General features: G+C 36.5%; 1 protein-coding gene across 6 annotated transcripts in view; it reads left to right on the top strand.

Moving 5' to 3' along the window:
* The window catches only part of LOC135467964 (dedicator of cytokinesis protein 1-like), a 72,272-nt gene that overhangs the window by 16,119 nt on the left and 35,907 nt on the right, over positions 1-20,246 (top strand). For 4 of the 6 annotated variants that reach the window (XM_064745918.1, XM_064745921.1, XM_064745917.1 and 1 more), the window contains exons 3-14: positions 7,581-7,677; positions 7,931-8,027; positions 9,376-9,468; positions 9,932-9,987; positions 10,522-10,609; positions 11,262-11,339; positions 12,267-12,415; positions 13,362-13,443; positions 13,679-13,742; positions 16,908-16,979; positions 17,204-17,279; positions 17,541-17,661. In XM_064745918.1, the coding sequence (XP_064601988.1) occupies positions 7,581-7,677; positions 7,931-8,027; positions 9,376-9,468; positions 9,932-9,987; positions 10,522-10,609; positions 11,262-11,339; positions 12,267-12,415; positions 13,362-13,443; positions 13,679-13,742; positions 16,908-16,979; positions 17,204-17,279; positions 17,541-17,661 (1,073 nt within the window). The remainder of the gene's footprint in view (positions 1-7,580; positions 7,678-7,930; positions 8,028-9,375; positions 9,469-9,931; positions 9,988-10,521; positions 10,610-11,261; positions 11,340-12,266; positions 12,416-13,361; positions 13,444-13,678; positions 13,743-16,907; positions 16,980-17,203; positions 17,280-17,540; positions 17,662-20,246) is intronic. The other 2 variants (XM_064745922.1, XM_064745919.1) reach the window with 1 other exon arrangement.

Below are 20,246 nucleotides of genomic sequence, written 5' to 3'. Positions count from 1 at the left end.
TTGTGAGGAGTGGGTCACAGAAATAGTTAACATGTTGCTAATGATGAGCAGTATAATTACAATTGTGTATCTCTTCTGGCATAAATACATGTTTTGTGTACGTTTTTGTGCAAACTTTATGTAGAAATGTACCTTAAGGTATGATATCGTACATACACGTATGTACATACCAAAGTTCTTTTAACCAGTATGCAGTGTAGAAGTTCATTTTGTGCTCTTGGACATTTGTGTGGCGGGAATAAATTTACAATGACCTAATAGTCATTCAGATGCAGGCCTTATGAAAATATAGTTCTTTCTCTCTGCTTGCATACCCACTACTGTAGAGCCCCCTCTCTTAGTACGCACTATCCATGTAGATTTTGAGGCTAGGCCTCTGTACTACCAGTAATATTTTACAGCTGCAAAAAACATTTGCAAAAAAAAAATGTCAAGTGTTATGTTAGGCCAGATTCTTCTAAGATGTAAAAGTCTAAATGTTTTCATAAGAAATTTATTACCCTGCTTGCTAAGGGCTTTGAGACTAAGATTTCAAATTCCAAACATTTCGATCATAAACTGGGTAAATATTCTTTTTATTCCAGCTTTTTGTGGATGAAATTATTTTTGAAACATGCCTGTTTTTGTTTTTGGTGCCCGTATGAAGATACATACATGAACTTGTGTCCTTAGTTCATGTAATTGTAGATTTGTGTGAAGAAGTTACATTCTCAAAGTATACATGTATTTGTAAGCTTCATTTCTTATGTTTTTTATATATTTTAATGTCTTCAGATAGATCTAGTAGATTAATCTAAATACCTATTTCTAAATAAACATTCTTTATGAAAAAACCTTCAGGTATTTTTGAGTGGACATATCCTATCTCTATAAAAAAAAATGCTCTGAACATTTTCTGAGTGATCTGTTGCTTTCTCTGTTTAAAAATCTATTTTTTGAGTGGTTTACGGTATGGCATTTATGAAGGCAGGAACATTGACCAACATTAATAGGAAGGGTGTCGGAAGGGTGTAACAAAGACCATAGAACAGTCTGACCTGGCTTCACCCTGTAGCACAATGGGTCTGGGCTGACAATTTCCTCTGCTTCCATTTGATAGGCTGAAGTTACCGATCCAAGCATGTCCTTTTCTCATGAGTGCCTTTGTCTGAGCAAAAGGTGGTCTGTAGCAGACTCCTTCCAACCACCGGCTATCCAGGAGACATTATGTCACTCATCAGTATTCATAAAATGGGATTAATCTGTCAACATAGATTCCTGTAGGGTTGAAAGGGTACATTTAAGATGAAGTGAAATTATTACTGCTTAAAATCTATGTCAGTATCTCTTTCTTGCCCTAAAGGTTGATACATGAGGAATGTTTGGGTGAAACTGGTTAGCTTGTGGATATACTGTAATTTGTCAACATGCCATATTGTTTCTTTTCTTCTGGATTACTTGTAAAAAGATATTAGAATATCAATTAATGCAACACGAAATAGCTAAATGAAATGTTGTCTTTATTGGTGAAAATTGATTTGGAAGGATTTTTCAACTGATGCAGTTTACACAGTCATAATTTACGTGTACAAAAATTTGAGTGACTGTAGAATAATTTTCTCAGATATGTGCATCATGAAAATCTACATAAAGGCCCCCCTACTATAAAACGAACTGTGAACAGGTGCGACAAAAAGACAGCTAAAAATCATTGTTGTCATCACAGGAAGGAGATATTAACACTTTTCTCGTCAAACTATATTTTGAAACTGGATTAAATGCAATTAAACATGTATGTCTATGTAAAATCATATTTATAAACTATTTTAACAGTGTTATAAGGAACTTAAGGACGTCGATGGATCATTCACACATTTGAGAGTACATATATCTATTTTGGTGAATATAAATGTTAAAAAGAGTACAAGTATTTTCTGACATTGTTTTGAAGTTCATAAGTCTTCTTTGTGACAGCTAGTTCAGTCTGGAATGCTGCTATCATTTTAGGAAGAGGCCAGGGGTGTAGAAAGCCTGAGTATGTGCAGTGTGTACACATTAACATTTACATGACATACAGCAGGCTGAGTAAAGTGTAGTAGTTGGTAGACTTTATCATTGATATGTTACTCTACAGTGACAGTCCTGAAGCCTGTTGACAATAACACAAAATGACCAGGAAGGGGATTAAAACCAATGGGGTCAGACCCAGCGTACAAAGAAATCCATTATTTTACCATGCCTTGCACAGCCCTAATAGAATCTATTTGCATGGATCAGAGTGCTGGGATAGAGAACTGATTGATTAGACTATTCCCTCAGATAGAATATTAATGTAGATGGGACTGGTTGACTGTGAATATGGGCCCCTGTGAGTCCTCCGTTTGCTTGAATAACCAGCTTATTGTATAAATAAGACAGACACCAGCCTGTTATTCCACAGTGGGCCTACTTTCAATATTTTGTCGATCAACATCTTTAATTTGCCACAGAGTCTGCTACATTTCCACCTGATATAAAAACGTAATCAACTAATTGATTTGGGCATATGTGTATGATCAGTGTATGGTAGATACTGTATCTCTCCTAAGGGTTGGCATGTACACTTTCACTTCAGAAGCACACAAGAGCCTGAAAGGGACAATTTTGATGCCAAAGCTTCAGCTTTTCTGATGAGATAATTATCAAACTTTACAAAAACACTCTTAAGTGGCCCTAAATGGGTAGTGAATCGATTCAGGATCAAGTACTCAAAAAATGCTAAACTTTAGGTGAAGTACAGTATGTATCACTTGCTTTACAGTAATAATATGGCAGTGATAATATACATACAAGTACACATTGACACACGTTCATGTCCAGCTTATGCTGGCTCTCTCTCTGGCCATATGCGAGAAGGTCTGGCACCAACCTGCGCATGGTCGTGGGTTCCCCCTGTGCTCTGCCTGCTTTCCTTCCACAGTAATGCTGGCCGCTGGTGTATAAGTGAAATATTCTTGAGTATGGCGTATTACACCAATCAAATAAATAAATAACATTTACATGCCATGCACTACTTTCTGTGTACTGCCTTGCTCGACTTAATAGTGTTTCTGATTCTAGGGTGATTGCTCAACTCAGAGCTGTCACCATTCTAATTCACAGTAGCTGGACCATCCAGATGACACAGTTTGGAGTTAGCTCTTTACATTTCCATGTGCATATACATGCACGGTGGCATGTGCCACAGTATAAATATACGTGTATGATTAATATTAAAGATTAGTATTCTGTAGGCACTGATAATTTTAACCAGATATCCAAAAATACAGTGTATGGTATTTTCACCTTTTGCACCTTTAGTGGTGTACAATAATGTTCAGTAAAAGATGTTTCAATTTTAAGATGATGTAAGGGGTAAATATCCTTTAAGAGAATGTACATAGCTTCATACATCTATTGTCAATAGCCACACAAAAAACATCCTTGCCAGCACTTTTGCACTTTGTCCCCATTTGAAAATTGAACGTCAGTTTGTAATAAACAAGGAGTGATTGGATACATGTTTTGATCGCAGTAGTCACTGAAGAATTTGATACTTTGATTGTTGTAGTTACATGTATACTAATAGATCTAATGTGTATACCTGATTATTTCTTACCCGTTCCTGATTATCAACAAGGTTTTTACAGAGCAATATCTAAAGCATTCCAAAAATATTTTAAGTGCACGAACTAAGGAAACTGTATTAAAACCAACAAGTAAACTGAATAAAACCATGATGATTTGGCAATAAATGATTTGGTTTTCACACAAATATCTTCCATTAAGAGATTTAAAAGCTCTGGGAAAGATCATTCTGATTTACATTTTATAAAAATTTTTTTTTTTTTTCGCAATGTCCATTTTAAGTTTGGAATCAGAACATTAATGTTTTTTGTAGAAATGGTCCTTTGTTAACAATATTGCATACATGTGGTATTTGGCTAAATATCTTATACATGTACATCTACTAAAAGTTTGACAGATTTTCGACTGGTTCCGTATTTTTAGGGTCCTGTTCGAAGTATAATATGTATTAATAATTCCGAGGGTCAGATGTCATCATTTTGTGGGTACCATCCATTGCTGTACGAGTACATATATGTATACACTTCCTCATATCAAAGTGCCTCATTGTGTATGCAATATTTCAGGAAATGCACACAAGTACATATAGTCTGTTGTCATGAAACTGCTGCTCAAAAACGGATCATTTCTGGAGAGCTTCACTTAATAATAATCACATTTCATAATGTTTGTGGGTGGAAAAGTACAATACAGCAAAGTTTTACTCATTGGTATTCAAGGATGTTCATGTCAGTTTTGTTTTTATTAAAGTTCATCGTTACACCCAGGCCATTTTGGCAGGACAAGTTTGGTTAGGTGAAAGGAAGCATGAACAGTTTTTATGTGAGATTCATTAGCTTAATCTAATTGGGTCCAAAAGCTATGATAAATTGATAAAGTAAGGTGTTAAAATTAGTTAGGAAGAAAACAAAAACACAAAAAGGCGAATGACCAATTTGCAGATGTGTCTTACGCAAAAATTTTCAATGTGGTAAAATTGGATGGATGGAATGTAATCTAGTTATTGTGTACATGTATGAAAACACTGAATACATGTACATAGACAGTGTGGGTGTATACATTTGCCAGGTTAGTAGTACACATTATGATGTTCAAGCATGTGAATGTTAATAGCATTATTTAGGCAGATCAAGAGCATTGCGGTGTTTTAGAGAAGTTAAAAGAGATGAATGTAGAAAGTGGAGTTTTCTATCAAATCACTATTACATGTGGTTCAAAATTAATTATAGAAATCACTTTATAGGTACAGATGTTTATACCTGAGCATGTGTAATATTACCTTTTGACCCTGAAAAAAATACTTTTCTGTTTATACACATGTTGGCAAGGAAACTTCAAGGAAAATGTATGTAAAGTCACTTGATCAGTGTTTAATGGATTGATGTTGGTCTTTGAGAAGTTGACTAGTACATTTCTATCTACCAATGTAAGACGATGGCTTTCTACTCCTTGCGGAGGAGCACCTGTACCCCGTTAGCTGTGTGTTTGCATAGTTGCATAGCTCAATATTTGGTCATCAGTCAAGTGTGAGGAGAAAGATTTGTCTAATCAATTATGTGTTTATATGGATGGTAGCATCTGTTTATCTGGCTGACTGCTGTGTCAACACTTTTATTCTTGTGTAAGCAATGTTCTGTAGTACAGAGATACATGTATAACCTACATGTATATACCTATGTGTGTGCATGTGTATACATACATATGTACATGTATGCATTGGTACTTGATGCATATTCTGTACTTGCAAATAAGATTTGAAACATATTTTTTCTAAATAGCATACATTTCAATTATGTACAGTCAGATAATATTTAATACCATATGAAACTAAACAGATTCAGGAGAAACAGTATATTATTGTTGTAGCGGTTCAGATGTCGTTGGTATTTGTCTTATCTGCTTTCATTTCTTATGATGTCTTCTCAAGCATGCAGGTATCTATGAGTGCGACACCATTCAATCACTTCAATCCTGTTTGATATTTAACGTGCCGAGCAAAGCTTGTTAAATGAACAAACCAATCAGGATTCTTTCCCCTGAACTCGGAGACGCCGCTGCTATTTGGATCTGATTTCATAACATTCCCTGAACTCGGGCTATTATCCAGTATGACTTGCGCATGAGATTTAAAATTCCTGTACGAAATGAAAGTTCTCCAACAACAGATTTTCAGTGAATCAGATGATGAATATTTATTATGACGAGGGAGGAACCAGCAATTGACACAAGTACCACATAGTTGAGTGTCATATGAGACAGAGTCTCACGAGACTCTTGTCTCAAATTGTGATGCCAAAGTTCAATTGATTTATTCTGGTATATAGTCCGCTGTGGTCCACTTTTGATATCTCAGATAATTTTTACTTGCATGGCACTGGAACTGAATTCCCGGGTTTCGTGAGACTGGAGGGTCCCAGAAATTTGGGACTGGGAAAAGTCTCACGAGACTCTTGTCTCAAATTGTGATGCCAAAGTTCAATTGATTTATTCTGGTATATAGTCCACTTTGGTCCACTTTTGATATCTCAGACAAGTTCCACTTGTTTGAGCCTGGAGCTGGATTCTCAGGTATCTTGAGACTGATGAGTCCCAGAATTTTGGGACTGGGAAAATTCACAGATTTTTGACACTGTATTCCCGACTTCCTGGGACTGATTCCCACCAAATGTCAACTGTCTCTGAATTCTCAAACTGGATCACAAATCACTTTTCCCGATACTGGAACTATATCCCAATTCACGGTACAAGAATTTTTCCACTCTTAACAAAATGGCTACTTACTGAGAATGCTTACCAGCAATTTGGTGTCATATTTTTGGCAAATTCCAAGGCCATCTGCAGATGAAAAATCAGCCTATTTATAGATTTCCACATGGTGTAGGAGGAGCCATGAACTGAATCAGGAGACTCTGATTGGTCACGAGACATTTTTGACAGTTTGTAAACACAGATGAAACGATGACGTCATCACGATCGCAACCAAGAACTCCAAAATAATGGCTTTGCTTTGAAGCCAAAATGTAAATGTCAGGTTCTGAAAAGTCCATATTTTTATCCATATTACTCAAAAAGTATAAGCAATTTCCACACAAGGGTATTAAATGATAAATTCCTTTTCAAACTGTGGTGGGAAAATGCTGGTCCGCTTTCTAAAAGCCTGTAAGTGCGGGTTCTATAGACTCGCTAATGACCATAAATGTACAAAAATGGCGGCAACACAAACTTCTGCTTTCGAGGTTAAACTGAGGACAATGCATGTCATATTTTATGTGTGAAACAAGAACGAAAATAGAAGGTAAAGGTTTTCCAGACAATGACACAGAATTTCGTAATTTCTACATTATCATCATTACATTGTTGAAAAATGCTTATAATTATCCAAAATATGTAGGAACCCCGAAACAACAACAACATCACTCGTTAATGAAACAGATAAACGTAAGTTTAAAACTTCCCACGAGAATAAATGAACGCTATATTGTCAAAATATTGACTTTGTAAATTAATTAGTATGGCCTCAGATAATGATCTTAACAAAACTTCCGTGAAAATTCGTTAAGAAATGAATGTATGAAACTTCCCTACGTTAAATTTATTTCTTAAATCCTACTTCCTTAAATTCCGCTACATTATGATAGAAGTGTACATACATGTATGAGAGTCCTGGCTGGCTTCCACAGTTAAAGCACTGTCTCACTGCAGGTGTCAGTCTGATGATCAATGAGGTTTCATGTTCAAATCCAGCTTTTGCATCGTTAAACCTACTGCTGTCCTATAACTGGACCTTCTTGAATATATTTAATTAATATTTTAATTTTTGGCCCTGAATGGTTCACATACTGTCAGCTATTTTTTTTTCTTTGTTTTTGTGCTTCTTAGAAAATGTGAAATAACATCCCTCCCACCCCACCCCCCAAATGTACATATGTGGTTGTTAACTTTCACTTTAACTATATGTGTAGTAATTCATTGTCATACTCTGTCTCTTGTTCCAGATTGGTTCAGAGGTTACTGTTTTCGAAACAAAGCCCTAAAAGGCATTTTCCCAAGATGTTACATCCATATAAAAGAAGCTTCAGTGACTGTGGAAAGGTAAGTTCTGTAATAAAGATGCTAATACACCACAGACTCCCCAAGAACTAGGTGTACTTTAAGATAATCTCTGATAAGGCGATGGTAAAATGAATGTGTGTATTATGGCCGTAAAGTGGGAAGAATGGAAGTGGCATGCAACAAGATATTCCTGCAGAGATTTTACATTGCTGTAAACATTAGCATAATCATAACAGTGTTGCTGGTCATTGATTTCTGATACGGGTATACATGTACTTTTATCTGTTAACAGCTCCCAGGAATGTATCCACCCAAAAGAACCGCCCATTGTCCAGGAGATCAGCTCGGTGCTCAGAGAATGGAGCTCCATGTGGAAACAGCTCTTCGTGGTCAGTACAGATACCCAGACACTGGTTTTTTGTTGTTATATCATCAGATCATGGTGATTGAAATGGTGACACTATATACAGTTGATAAGGTAATGGTATATTGGAATCAGAACAGAAACACAGTAAGGAATTGGTAATGGTATCTGTACTTTGGAATGAGAATAGGAAAACAGTAAGAGAGTGATAATGGTATCTGTGCATTGGAATGTAGCGGAACAGAAACACAGTAAGAGATTGATAATGGTATCCGTACATTGGAATCAGAACAGAAACACAGTAAGGAATTGATAATGGTATTTGTATATTGGAATTAGAACAGAACACAGTAAGAGATTGATAATTGTATCTGTATATTGGAATGTAGCGGAACACAAACACAGTAAGAGATTGTTAATCGTATCTGTATATTGAAATAAGAACAGTAGCAAAGTAAGGCACTGGGAATGGTTCTGGTACATTGGAATGAAAACAGTATGGAAATAAGGAACTGATAATGGTACTAGTATATTGAAATGAGAACAATAGCAAAGCAAGGAATTGGTAATGGTTCTGGTATATTGCAATGAGAACAGTAACAAAGTAAGGAACTCGTAATGGTTCTGGTGTATTGCAATGAGAACAATAAGGAAATAAGGAACTGATAATGGTTCTGGTAAGTTGGAATGAGAACAGTAAGGAAATCAGGACCTGATAATGGTTCTGGTAAGATGAAATGGGATCAGTAAGGAAATAAGGAACCAATAATGGTTCTGGTAAGTTGGAATGAAAACAGTAAGGAAATCTGGAACTGATAATGGTTCTGGTAAGTTGGAATGAGAACAGTAAGGAAATAAGGAACTGATAATGGTTCTGGTAAGTTGGAATGAGAACAGTAAGGAAAGAAGGAACTGATAATGATTGTGGTAAGTTGGAATGAGAACAGCAAAGAAATAAGGAACTGATGATGGTTGTGATAAGTTGGAATGAGAACAGTAAGGAAATAAGGAATTTATAATGGTAACAGTATGTGGAAGTGAGAATGGTAATGGGATTAAGAGTTGGCAAAGGTACAAGCAGTTCAGCATGATATTATACATCTTGTGTAGACTTTCTACTTGTAACAGTATATGGGCCTGGAACTCTAATGGCAATAGTAAAATGGACAGCAGATACATGTATATGAAAACGTGTATTTTACTAAACTCGCTAGCTCTACATAACTAGCAGTGCAAGTCACATTGGATCATTACAACATGTAAACCAATTAAGACACCTCTTCTCTCTTTCTGTTTTTTCTGGTCTAGTCTGTTGCACTTTTCTTCATGTAACATTGTATTTTAAAAAATTTAATCCTCCCGTTTTTTCTTAGGTACGAAGAAAAAAAGATTTCGAAAAAATTCGAGATATGATGCACAGTTTGATCAACTCAAGGCGGCTAATTCTGTCTAGGAAACTTACAAATGTATGTATACACATATTGCTGTCAGTCTTGTGTTCATGAATCAGATTTGTATATAACGATTCAGTACCAAAGATTTATAAAGTATGTCCAAGAATGCACAATATTTCTTCATGGAGCATGATCAAGTGTATCTCGTCTCTGCCAATAGTGCCAATGTCACCTGTACGGGCACTGCTACCTAATCCCAGTTTGTCCAGGTGGTATTGTCGTCACAGCCCTTGACTAGTGAGGTCGCCTGCAGTTTCATTTGCAGATTACATTAATTGCATTTGCTAGGTACCTTGCAAGGAGCATCAATTTTCTCAAATCTCTGTCTTATTCAGTCCAACTACTACATGGAAACCTGAGGGGACGTCATATATTAAGTGGATTATTATTCATTAAAGGTTTAAACCCGCTCAATTAAATTAAATAAATTAAATAAAGAAATAAATAAATATTTCTTCCATCTTTTTGTGTTCAGGAAGAGGTGCGGGATCTACAACAGAAAGTGACAACAGAGATTGACTTGGGCAATGTGTATGTACTTCTCATTTTTTTTACTGAACGGGTTTGATTTAATTTTTTTATGATTATGGGATATAAACTAAATGTTTGAACATCGCTGAGTTTTATAACACTTATTTTGTCCTGATTCTCAAATTTCTGTTTTTCATAGAAACATTTTGTCTATTAAAATGCATTTGTTTATAGTAAATTTGTAGAGTAATACACTAACTGCAGATCCATATTAACTATTATCAGCATTATAGCTGAATATTTTCTCTTAAGATTGTCTTGTTTATGGTATCTATATACCATGTGCAGAAAATCTACTATATATAAGTGTTTTATTGTTATAAAAGTACTTTGAGTATTTTTTTTTGTTGTAAAAATGCTGTTTGAGAAAGTGGTTTTGTAAGAACTGTAATATTCCCCATTGTCAGGAAGTCACTCACTGAGTTAAGCTATGCTTGGATTATCTCCCTTGTTAAATCTTCTTCAAATGACCCTGGTTGAATGGAAATCAGCAGTTTTACAGCAGGCTTTAATACATGTATTCTATGTTTGTAGGCTGTTAGAGCTGGATTTGGTTGTGAGAGATGACAAATCAAACATATTGGATCCAGAAAAGTCTAGTGCCATAGAAGTATACAGACAGGTACAGTGTGCCATCATCTCATTGTAAACAAATTAGACAGCATTTCAAGTCATTGGAGGTGGTGAAAGCTGTTACTGAAGTACTATGCTAATTGTTGCTGAAAGCTTTCCTTTAATGGTGGAAAAAGTTACATACAGGTTTATTAATTACCAAAATTTGCTGCAGCACATGGAAGTTATAAGATGGCCTCCCTGACCAAGTGGTTAGCTTAGCACAATGATTCGTGAGCTTCTTACCAGTGCAGTCACCAGGAGTTCAAGTCTAGCTCATGCTGGTTTCCTCTTCAGTCGTACATGGGAAGGTCTGTGAACAACCTGCAGATGAATATGGGTTTATCCAGCTCGGTTTCCTACCACAGTAATGTTGGCGACTGTCATATGAGCGAAATATTCTTGAGTACGGCGTAAAGCACCAATAAATGGAAGATCTAAAATAAGTGAACTTTGAAGTGTGTATGTTTACTGCCACTGGTTTGACCTGTGTTTTGAAATCTTCAGCATAAAATACAGAGGCTACATGTAGTTACATACAAGGGTTGCAGTATTCAGCCTTCCTATGTGAAAAAACATGAAAGACTTCATTACTGGTTCCTCTGAAATTCTAAAAGCTTGGAATTTTTTAACTGTTTCTTTTGTGTTTTTCTCTTTAACAGCATGTTGAGGCGACAGAGCGTGTACAAACAGAGAGGGTAAGTGATGAACAGGACTTTGAGGAGGAAACTGTACAAAAGGTGAACATTTTAATCTTAGCTCTGTTCCTCTGGCTGTGGCATGCTTCCTGCTGCATGGCTGTTGTGCACGGACTCCAGCACAAATCTTGAGCCCTCTCAGAAGGTCACTAAGTGTCCCCTTGATCCTAGGTCTGTGTCTGCTCTGATCACACCCACTTCAGTAAGATTTGGTGCATTTTTATTGTTTGTTTGAATACTGCAGTGCCTGTGTTGTCTGTATAGTATAGAAAAGAGATTTCTGTGCTTACTTTTTAAATTCTTGTTGATTTGCAACATCTTTTCTTCACAAAATCTTCATGAGAAAGGAAGATTAAAAGTCATTTTTCAGATTGTGTTTAACAACCCCCCCCCCACCCCCAAAAAAAACTTTGAGGCAGATTGTTAGAACTAGATTTATCTGCATGATTTTTTTTCGGATCTGTTGTAAACCTCTTCGTTTTTTTTGTTGTTCTTGATTATTTATGGTTTAGACTTTTCTACTCATTGTATGTCTTTCTGATACCATTCTGTTCTTCATTTGAAGACTTGTGCCCATGTGATGCCTAGGAAGCTGAAATGTTGCATGCAGTTTTGGCATTGTAGCATTGTGTTGCATTTGTTTATCATGCTTGTCAACATTCACTTGTGACACTGGATTTTAATTCTAAGATGCTTGTAACATGTTAAATTTAAATGAACTTTATTTTCTGAAATGTGCCCTTACAGAGATGGCTAAATTTATGGTTTATTTGTTACTGATATGTGGAAATGGATAATTTGACTTTCAAAACCATTTTCCTCTGCTATGCTGGTCTTATTTTCAGTGTAAGTACATGTGTCAGTAAATACATATTTTAGCAGTTGATGCAAATAATGTTCTAAAAAAAGGAAAAAAAAAGAAAATTCAATTGTGGCAGTGTGATCATTAGTCTCCTACTCCTGTTTCAGTCAAGAACAGAGTCCGAGTCCGAACAGAAGATAGTATGGCGGTCAACGTACAATCTGTATGTAACGGTGCGGAACTTTGTCTGTCGAGTGGGGGAGGAGTCAGAACTGCTGATGACCCTGTATGATGTCAAGCAAAGCAAATTCATCAGGTATAGCTGCTTTGTTGTATTACTGAGGTACCCTGAAGGTCGCTGTCGACCTTGGTGTGTGAGGTGGGGTCTCTCAGGTGCACCAGGAAAACCTGGGTCAGGTCATACCAAAGACTTAAAAAATTGTACTGGTTGCTGCCTTGTTTGACATTCGACACCGCCGTGAGAGGTTAAGGCTAGGAAACAGGAGCTGATTCCAGAGAGCCATTTGTCACCAGTAAAAATTTGAAATATGGTCTCAAAGCTCATTTTGGGGTTTTAGAAATTAAAATTTTGTACCCCTCATCAATGTTAGCTAAAGACAAATGTATCCAGCTTTCAGCTTCTAGTACCAAAAACTAAGCATCGTACAGAGTTTTTTAATTTCGACTTAAGTCAGAAAGGACTTTGTGGAATCAACCCTAGAACTGGTTGTCAGTATAATGTGACTGGGTGGTATGACGTGTCATGGGTGGTGTCTTCAACGTGATCCTTTCAGCATCAACAACAGCTTGGAGGCATGGACTCGCCCTCCACAAGAAGACACAGTGTATGCATATATACATAATGACTCCTCCTCATCATGTGACTGAAAAATTGTTAAGTACGGCATGAAAACCAAAGCATACTTGCATACAGACAGACAGACAGACAGACAGACATACATACATACATACATACATACATACATACATACATACATAGATGTCCCTCATTAAAATTAACTGTTAATGTATACAGCTTTAAAACACTAATGAGGCAAGGGCTCAAGTCCAATCTCAGGCTTAAGTCCCAAAGGCTACTGTTTCAAACCTGAACAGGGTCGACCCATTTTATTATCACATGTAAGTATGATATTACAGATTCACAATTTTTAGAGAGCAGTAATAGAGGTAAAGAGATGTACTGATTTCAGATGTTCATTAAAATCCAAATACTATTTCATTTCATTGTCATTTGTTTTCAGTGAGAACTATGTTGTGAGATGGGGTACCAAGGGAATGCCTAAAGACTTGGATAAACTCAACAATCTGAGGGTACTCTTCACAGTAAGTGTCAAATGTTGTTCTTTCGGCAAGAATTAACACCTTGTTGTTTATTACCAAGGCAGTTACTTATCAATAATTGGATTTCACTTACAAAGATTTAATGTGTAGATTTGTGTTTTGTAAGAGATGTAAATGCATGTAAAGGAAAGAATATGACCTGTCACTGCACAGAGGTTTTAGTGTTTTTGGGGGTTTCTTTGTGTTTGTACATGTCTTTCTTTCTCTTTTTTTGTAGGATCTGGGTCCAAAAGATCGTCTCAGGGAGAAAGTGTATTTGGTTTGTCAAGTTATCAGATTAGGTAAGACTGATGGATTTTTATTGTCATCATTTGATATTGATTGTACAGTTACCTGTCAGAGATCAGGGATCTAGCTTAGTTCAGCCTTTGCGGTTGCTGTGAGTTCAAGTCCAGCGCATGCTGGCTTATTCTCTGGCCGTAAATGGGAAGGTCTGCCAGAAACCTGCAGATGGTCGTGGGTTTAGCCTGGGCTTTGCCCGGTTTCCTCCCACCATAATGCTGGTCGCCGTCGTATAGGTGAAGTATTCTTGAGTACGGCGTAAAACACCAATCAAATAAATAAATGGTTCAGCCTTATTAGATCACATCAATTACAAGATCATACCTGTGTCACACGTGTGAAATGTATCTGGTAACTTGCCAAAAATAGGCAGTTTTACTCGGGCCACCCTGTTTTCTTCACCCATAAAACTGACAGTTGTGTGATAAGTGACAAAGCCTTGAATATGTTGTTAAGGGAGCGTAGCAAAAAATAGCGAACGTTTCAAAATCGTGAACGACTTGTATCATTTCTCGATCGGACTGGCAACTTTCATATCGTTTCTAATAAATGTAAGGATTGTAATTTTGACGACAAGTTTGCCATTGGTCTTGATTAGATGAAATCACGTTTCAGATGAGACTTGAGCGCTGTCCTGTTGCAGAGTTATTCAATGACCTCTCTGAAAACCACACAACTCTGATATAAGTACGCCTACACACATGCATGGAACTAAAATCCCAAAGTATGACCGCGTCACGGTAACTTTGTGATCGGAACATGGGCTATTCTACCTCCACGTTTAGAATAAACGCAATTAGAATCACATACCTTTCTCGACAGAGATCGAGTGATATAGCAAAAGTTCTGAAGCCTGAGGTGAATCCCAGCTTTGATGTGTCGGTTTGTGCACCATCACTGAAAATTAACGAATGAATTACTGGAATAAATTGTACAGCTGTAACTGTAAACGTGCTAAACTAGCTAAAATTACTGAAAACGTTCCCAGATTGAAAACCTACTGGTAGTTTATTGTAAGGGCAAATGTGAAAGCACGTGCCGGTCAGCCATGGTTGATTCCATGAAAAAAGAGGGGTCACCATTCAAAATCAAGTCTGTACTGAGTGATGTTCTGAATTACTCAATGTCAGCTCAGCTGGGAGTCGCACTTTGTGAGCAGTTTTCTGATGTTACATATTCATGTTTCAGAGAATTGCATCATCACCTTTATTAATCTCTTTGCATCACGATTTTCTTCCCCTGCTGATGACCCTCCAGAATCCAGCAGGGAGAAAATGTGTGACATTCTCTGCAGGCCTACAGTGCAGCACCAAGCTGGGCCGGCAGCAACAGACAGTCATATTTCTTATTTACATTTCCTATTTTATTGTAATGCAGATGCTTTATTCTGTTTAGCAAGGTCTGTTTCGAGACATGGGTTCCAGTCACTAAAATTTGTGACATACAGAATGCAGAGAAGCATGCCGCAGAAAATTGTCTTAGAAAAATAAAAATATTATTTGTTTTGTATTAGTTGAAACTGGGAGTGCCCTGTCGTATATTGCCTGTAGTGAAATGAAACAGTTTTTGGTCTTATTCTAACCAAGTTTGGTGGAATTCTCCTGGATGAACAGTCACACCATTGTTTCCATGTTTTATAGAAGAGTCAAGGAAATTTGTTTTCATCAAAAGAAAACATCCGATACTCAGGGTCAGAGTAATTATCTTCTTGGAAACTATTTACTGACATGGAGTAAAATATTTACAGTATCAGTGACAAGTGTTCATGGACGGGATTAGCATGTGGAAATTATGTTCTGACACACCTGTGATCTGATTATCAGCAGGTGTGAGAAGTTACTGAAATGAACCCACTCACACACTGTACCAGCAGAGGCACATCTAAAAGAGCAGCTTGCTATAAAGGGCAAATAAATTGAACATTATGTGGAATACTTTATATTATATTATTTTAAACACTAAACCATATCATTCAAGGCTCAAAGTGACTCAAAGTGGATGAGCTGTTCCCATCCACTGATAGCGGCTGTAATATGCTAGTGTATGTTGCTCTTGCATGACTTCCCATATGCAAGGCGGAATAAATTAATGATGAAACTCTGGAAACGTTAGATAGGGAAAGACAAAGCTATCAGGAAAAATTGTCTCTGTTGTCTGTGTGTATAACCTCCCTTTGTTGATTGCTCTCCCGTATTAACAGCACCATATGTGATACATTCGACATAGAACTCCGGGAAAAGTGAAAGATTTATACGCTGCCCCGCAATACATGTTTAGGTTTTTATGCAGAGATTATTTTATGTAATCTTCCTTTCAGCAAGAAGAGTATTTAAAGATACATGTATAGTGCCAGAAGCGCTCTTGTATCTAGTCCTAGGCCTACTTCAAACTTGACTCGGAATTCATAGTACCCCAGACATTTGTCTACCGGTACCCTCACATTTTCTTTTCAATGTGAAATACAAAAAGAAAAGCGTGTTGTATAATTTTCACAAACAGCTTTTATTAGTTTTAGTAACTGAAATCAATTGTGCACCACGTGGGACTACTTTCGTCTTTCTTTGGTCCTGACAACAGCGATCTTGTACTTGCCTGGAGATCTTACAGACTCAGTCAGAAGCCTGGTTACACTAATTGTGGTTGTGGGGTGAGGAGGGCCTCTAGATCTGTTTCAAAATTGATCAAACGTAAAACTCTCAGATCGTGAATCATTGGTTTACGAATGATATTTGGCTATGCTCCCTAGACAGTAGAATGGTGTGAGTGGCTCTTAGTTTCGGCTAGAATCTGGTTGATCGCTGTACGACTTAGTATAATAAATAAGTAATGTAACTCGTGTGAAATTCATTTGGACAATCTCAATGTTTCGACTTTAATTAAGTCATCCTCAGGAGAATTGTCTGAGGATGACTTAATTAGTCAGAATATTGAGATCGTCAGAATTGTTAAACAATTGTCAGACAAATAAATAAGCTTGAGGTAAGTGATGCCTGCACCATAGGTACTAGTGTAATGTTTTAATGAAACATGGTTGCAGCGTCACTACCAAAGGCCTTGACCACATTTGTTTTGCATGGTTTGTTGGCAGACAGCACTGGTAGTAGTTAGCCACTGCGGTAGAAATTATTTCCCTTTAACACTGTACACTTGGTATTTTCTTTCAGGTGTGATGGATCCAAAAGATATTGAAAACAAAAAACTAACTCAGGGCTTACGCCGACCCTTTGGAGTGGCAGGTAGAGTGACATTTTGCTATTCTGCTATTCATAAGAGAAATTATGAAACTTTTTTACAGGAAAAAATTGTGTACATGTTAACCCTGTTGTCTGTAACAGTTTTTCTTATTTTTCTTAGTGATAAGTAGTCAGATGTGTGAACCCTGTAGATAAATATGTTCATCAACCGTGTAACCATGTTGGTTTCTTTCTGTTTCTGTAACAACCATGATAATTTGTTTCAGCTATGGATGTTACAAGCTATATACAAGGGGCTGAAGACACAGATGAAGATAAGCAGCATTTCATTCCATTCTTTCAGTAAGATAATTTTGAATGTCTCTTCTAACTTTCCGTTATTGTTTGGGATGTTTTAAGGGGAGAATACTAGTGGAATACTACATGTGTTTGTGTCAGCGTTATCCTTCATTTTTGGATTTACTTTTATCCTTTTTCTTACTTATTGATCTCAAAGTTGTTAAAGGTAATTATGAATTTTGACCGAAAATTTTGGATTCCTCTTCTTGAAATGAATCCAGTGAGTGGAGAGACTCTGTTCAATTTTCTCTCTGTCTCTCTTAGATGTGGGGAGAAGGAATCTCTAGAGGGAGTCATCAAAAAGGTGCTTGGCGGGAAAGAGGTCAACCATAAAGGTCAAGGCCTCTGGGTATCCATGGAGATTCTCCAAGGAGATATTAAACAGGTGAGTTTTGATTGGCTTATTCTCTAACACAAAATGCCTCATACTGTTGGCTAGCTGATTTTTGGAACTCTACAAGAGACAGGATCATTTGATCTGCTTTCATTTGCATATAGTTTATCACCTAATTTGTCAAAGCGCTTAATAAACAGTAAACAATGAAAAGAATTGCTTTTTGTTTATAGACTGATTTAGACATTCTCACACACCAAAGGAATGTGGTCATGCCTCTTGCAGCTTAACCACACTGTTTATTTTGTCATATATAGGCATCTTGCAAGCTATACAGGTTTTTGGTGATGTGTGTTGTCCTGAAAAACAAGCTTTTCTGATGCAGTTTTTTAATTTGATTTTGGAGACAAAACTGTATTGATTGGGTTGGGACAAAACTAGATTGATTGGGTTGGGTTCAACTTCACAAAAAGTATAATTTTATCTACACAGAATAGTGTCTCTAGAATATGCTTAAATAAACATGTTCTAAACATGAGAAAAGTTCAAAGAATCACAGCATGTTACTGTGTGGGTGACAACTCTTTACAGGCGATATAATGGTTTATGTTTCTATTACACAGCATTATCATGATTATTAAGAACTGGTTATTATTCTTCTGGTACCTGGTTAACTGATGCATTTAGAAGCATGGACACACAAATTATATACTGGTTATGTCAGTAAGCCATATGTCCTCGGATACATGACCGTCTGAGGTGAATTTCTAACTTATTATTGGAAGAGTTGTATAAAATACCTGTAAAAGCATGTATTTGAATATAGGGATGGCAAATGCGTATGATGATCTGCGTGGAGAGCGACTACATCTATATGTACATCTATTCTAACAGTGATAAATCTGGGCACAGTTGTTCAAAAGTGTGCTAGCTAATACCCATATTGAGTCGGATAATATATTTACGATTTTAGCAGAACACAGTGACCATTACAGGTCTGCAAAGACCAAATGGAACAGAAGCAGATTTAGTTCATATCAGTAAACTGTTCCATAATTATGTATGAGCCAAGGACAAACCTAAAGACTTGGTTTAAAGTTATATCTGGTATTTAGTCTTATGACAGTTTTGAACAGCTGGCTCATGTCATCTTAACAGGTGTGTCTTTCTCTGTCATAGTTCCTGTACTACTGGTATTTTGTCTTTTCAGCCATTTATCTGATTCAAACATGCAACTATTTGGAAGATGTAATTAACTGCAATTATAAGTTGGAAAACATCCACTACATGTGTGTCTGGAGTGCTGGTTCTTATTTCTTAAAATAAGTCCAGTTTTTACACAAATTTCAATCACGATGAGTTTTGTTTTTGTCTCTTACTTTCAAAACATAATCCTAAGGCATTATTACTTGAATAATAACTCTTCTGAAAAAAGCTGGAAGAAACAAAGTCTTTCTCTCTTCTTAACTTGTCAGTTTCAACAACATTTCCTCTTACTTTTATTTTCTTCCTGTCATAATGTCTGGCGAAGCTGTGTATTATGTGAAATATTATTGAGTATAGTATAAAACAGCAATCAAATAAATAGAAGATCTGATTTTTATTTATGACAAGTTATGTTTTAGATGTGAAACTTCAATTTAGATTCATCAAGAATTTTACCAACAGATTTGGACCTGTGATTTAATTTAGTCAGGCGCAGTGACAGTATTATTTTTTATGTTGGAAATCAGCACTGAGATACATCCATGTACAGGTGACATGGTACATGTATATCTCATTGATTCATTACGCAACCATGTTTTGTCTTTGTTACAATTGTTGCTTCCAGCGAAGGAATATTTCTACGGTAAACCTGAGTGTGTGCTTTGTGGCTATGTGACTGTCTTAGTGAGGCATGTGTGTGACTATGCTGGGCTCTCCAAATTGGAACCTCTTTACATGGACATGGATATGTGACATGTAACAGTTTCTAGTCAGTAATGCTCCTAGTCTGCAAAGGAAACCAAGGCATACTTTCACAAAATGTAAATCATTTTTCTATGCTTTCTCTGGAAGAACGCGTTCACATTGCCTTTTTGTCCCTACCGTCATTTCAGACAAAGGCTATTAAAAATGGATTTGCAAAGTTTTGGGAAAGTAGGCTGAAGGAGATTATAATATTGTACCCCAACAGTTAAACTGTTCATCAGTAGACTTCAATTTTGGTAGGCCTATCCTTAATCAAAGATAATAATAAAGAGGAAAAGTAGAAAATTGTCTGATTTTGTTACTGTGGATAATCTAAATCTTCAGAACTTTAATTGTTTTAATGCTTGAGTTCGTTTCATCATATTGAGTGTAATTTATTGTTTTGTCAAATTAGTAGTGGTCTTCCATGTGTAGTGAATTACTGTAGTGAATTAGTGTAGTGAGAGTTTAGATGTTAACATAGAATTAATGTTAAGAATTTATGCTCAGATGTATAAATTTTAATACTGATCCCCAGTTGATATGTTTTTTGACATGTTTAGAACAAGGGTGTTTCTAGGTTTTCCGTTTCTTTAGTGTCATCTTTTGTTTTGTCTTGTATTCTTAAACTTTAATTTTTGCTTTCTCTGAGTTTGAGTTTTATTTGTGTTTTGTTTTCAGTTTGG

The sequence above is a fragment of the Liolophura sinensis genome, chromosome 6 (assembly GCF_032854445.1).
Source record: "Liolophura sinensis isolate JHLJ2023 chromosome 6, CUHK_Ljap_v2, whole genome shotgun sequence".
Taxonomy (NCBI): domain Eukaryota; kingdom Metazoa; phylum Mollusca; class Polyplacophora; order Chitonida; family Chitonidae; genus Liolophura; species Liolophura sinensis.
This window is presented reverse-complemented; position numbering and strand designations above follow the sequence as displayed.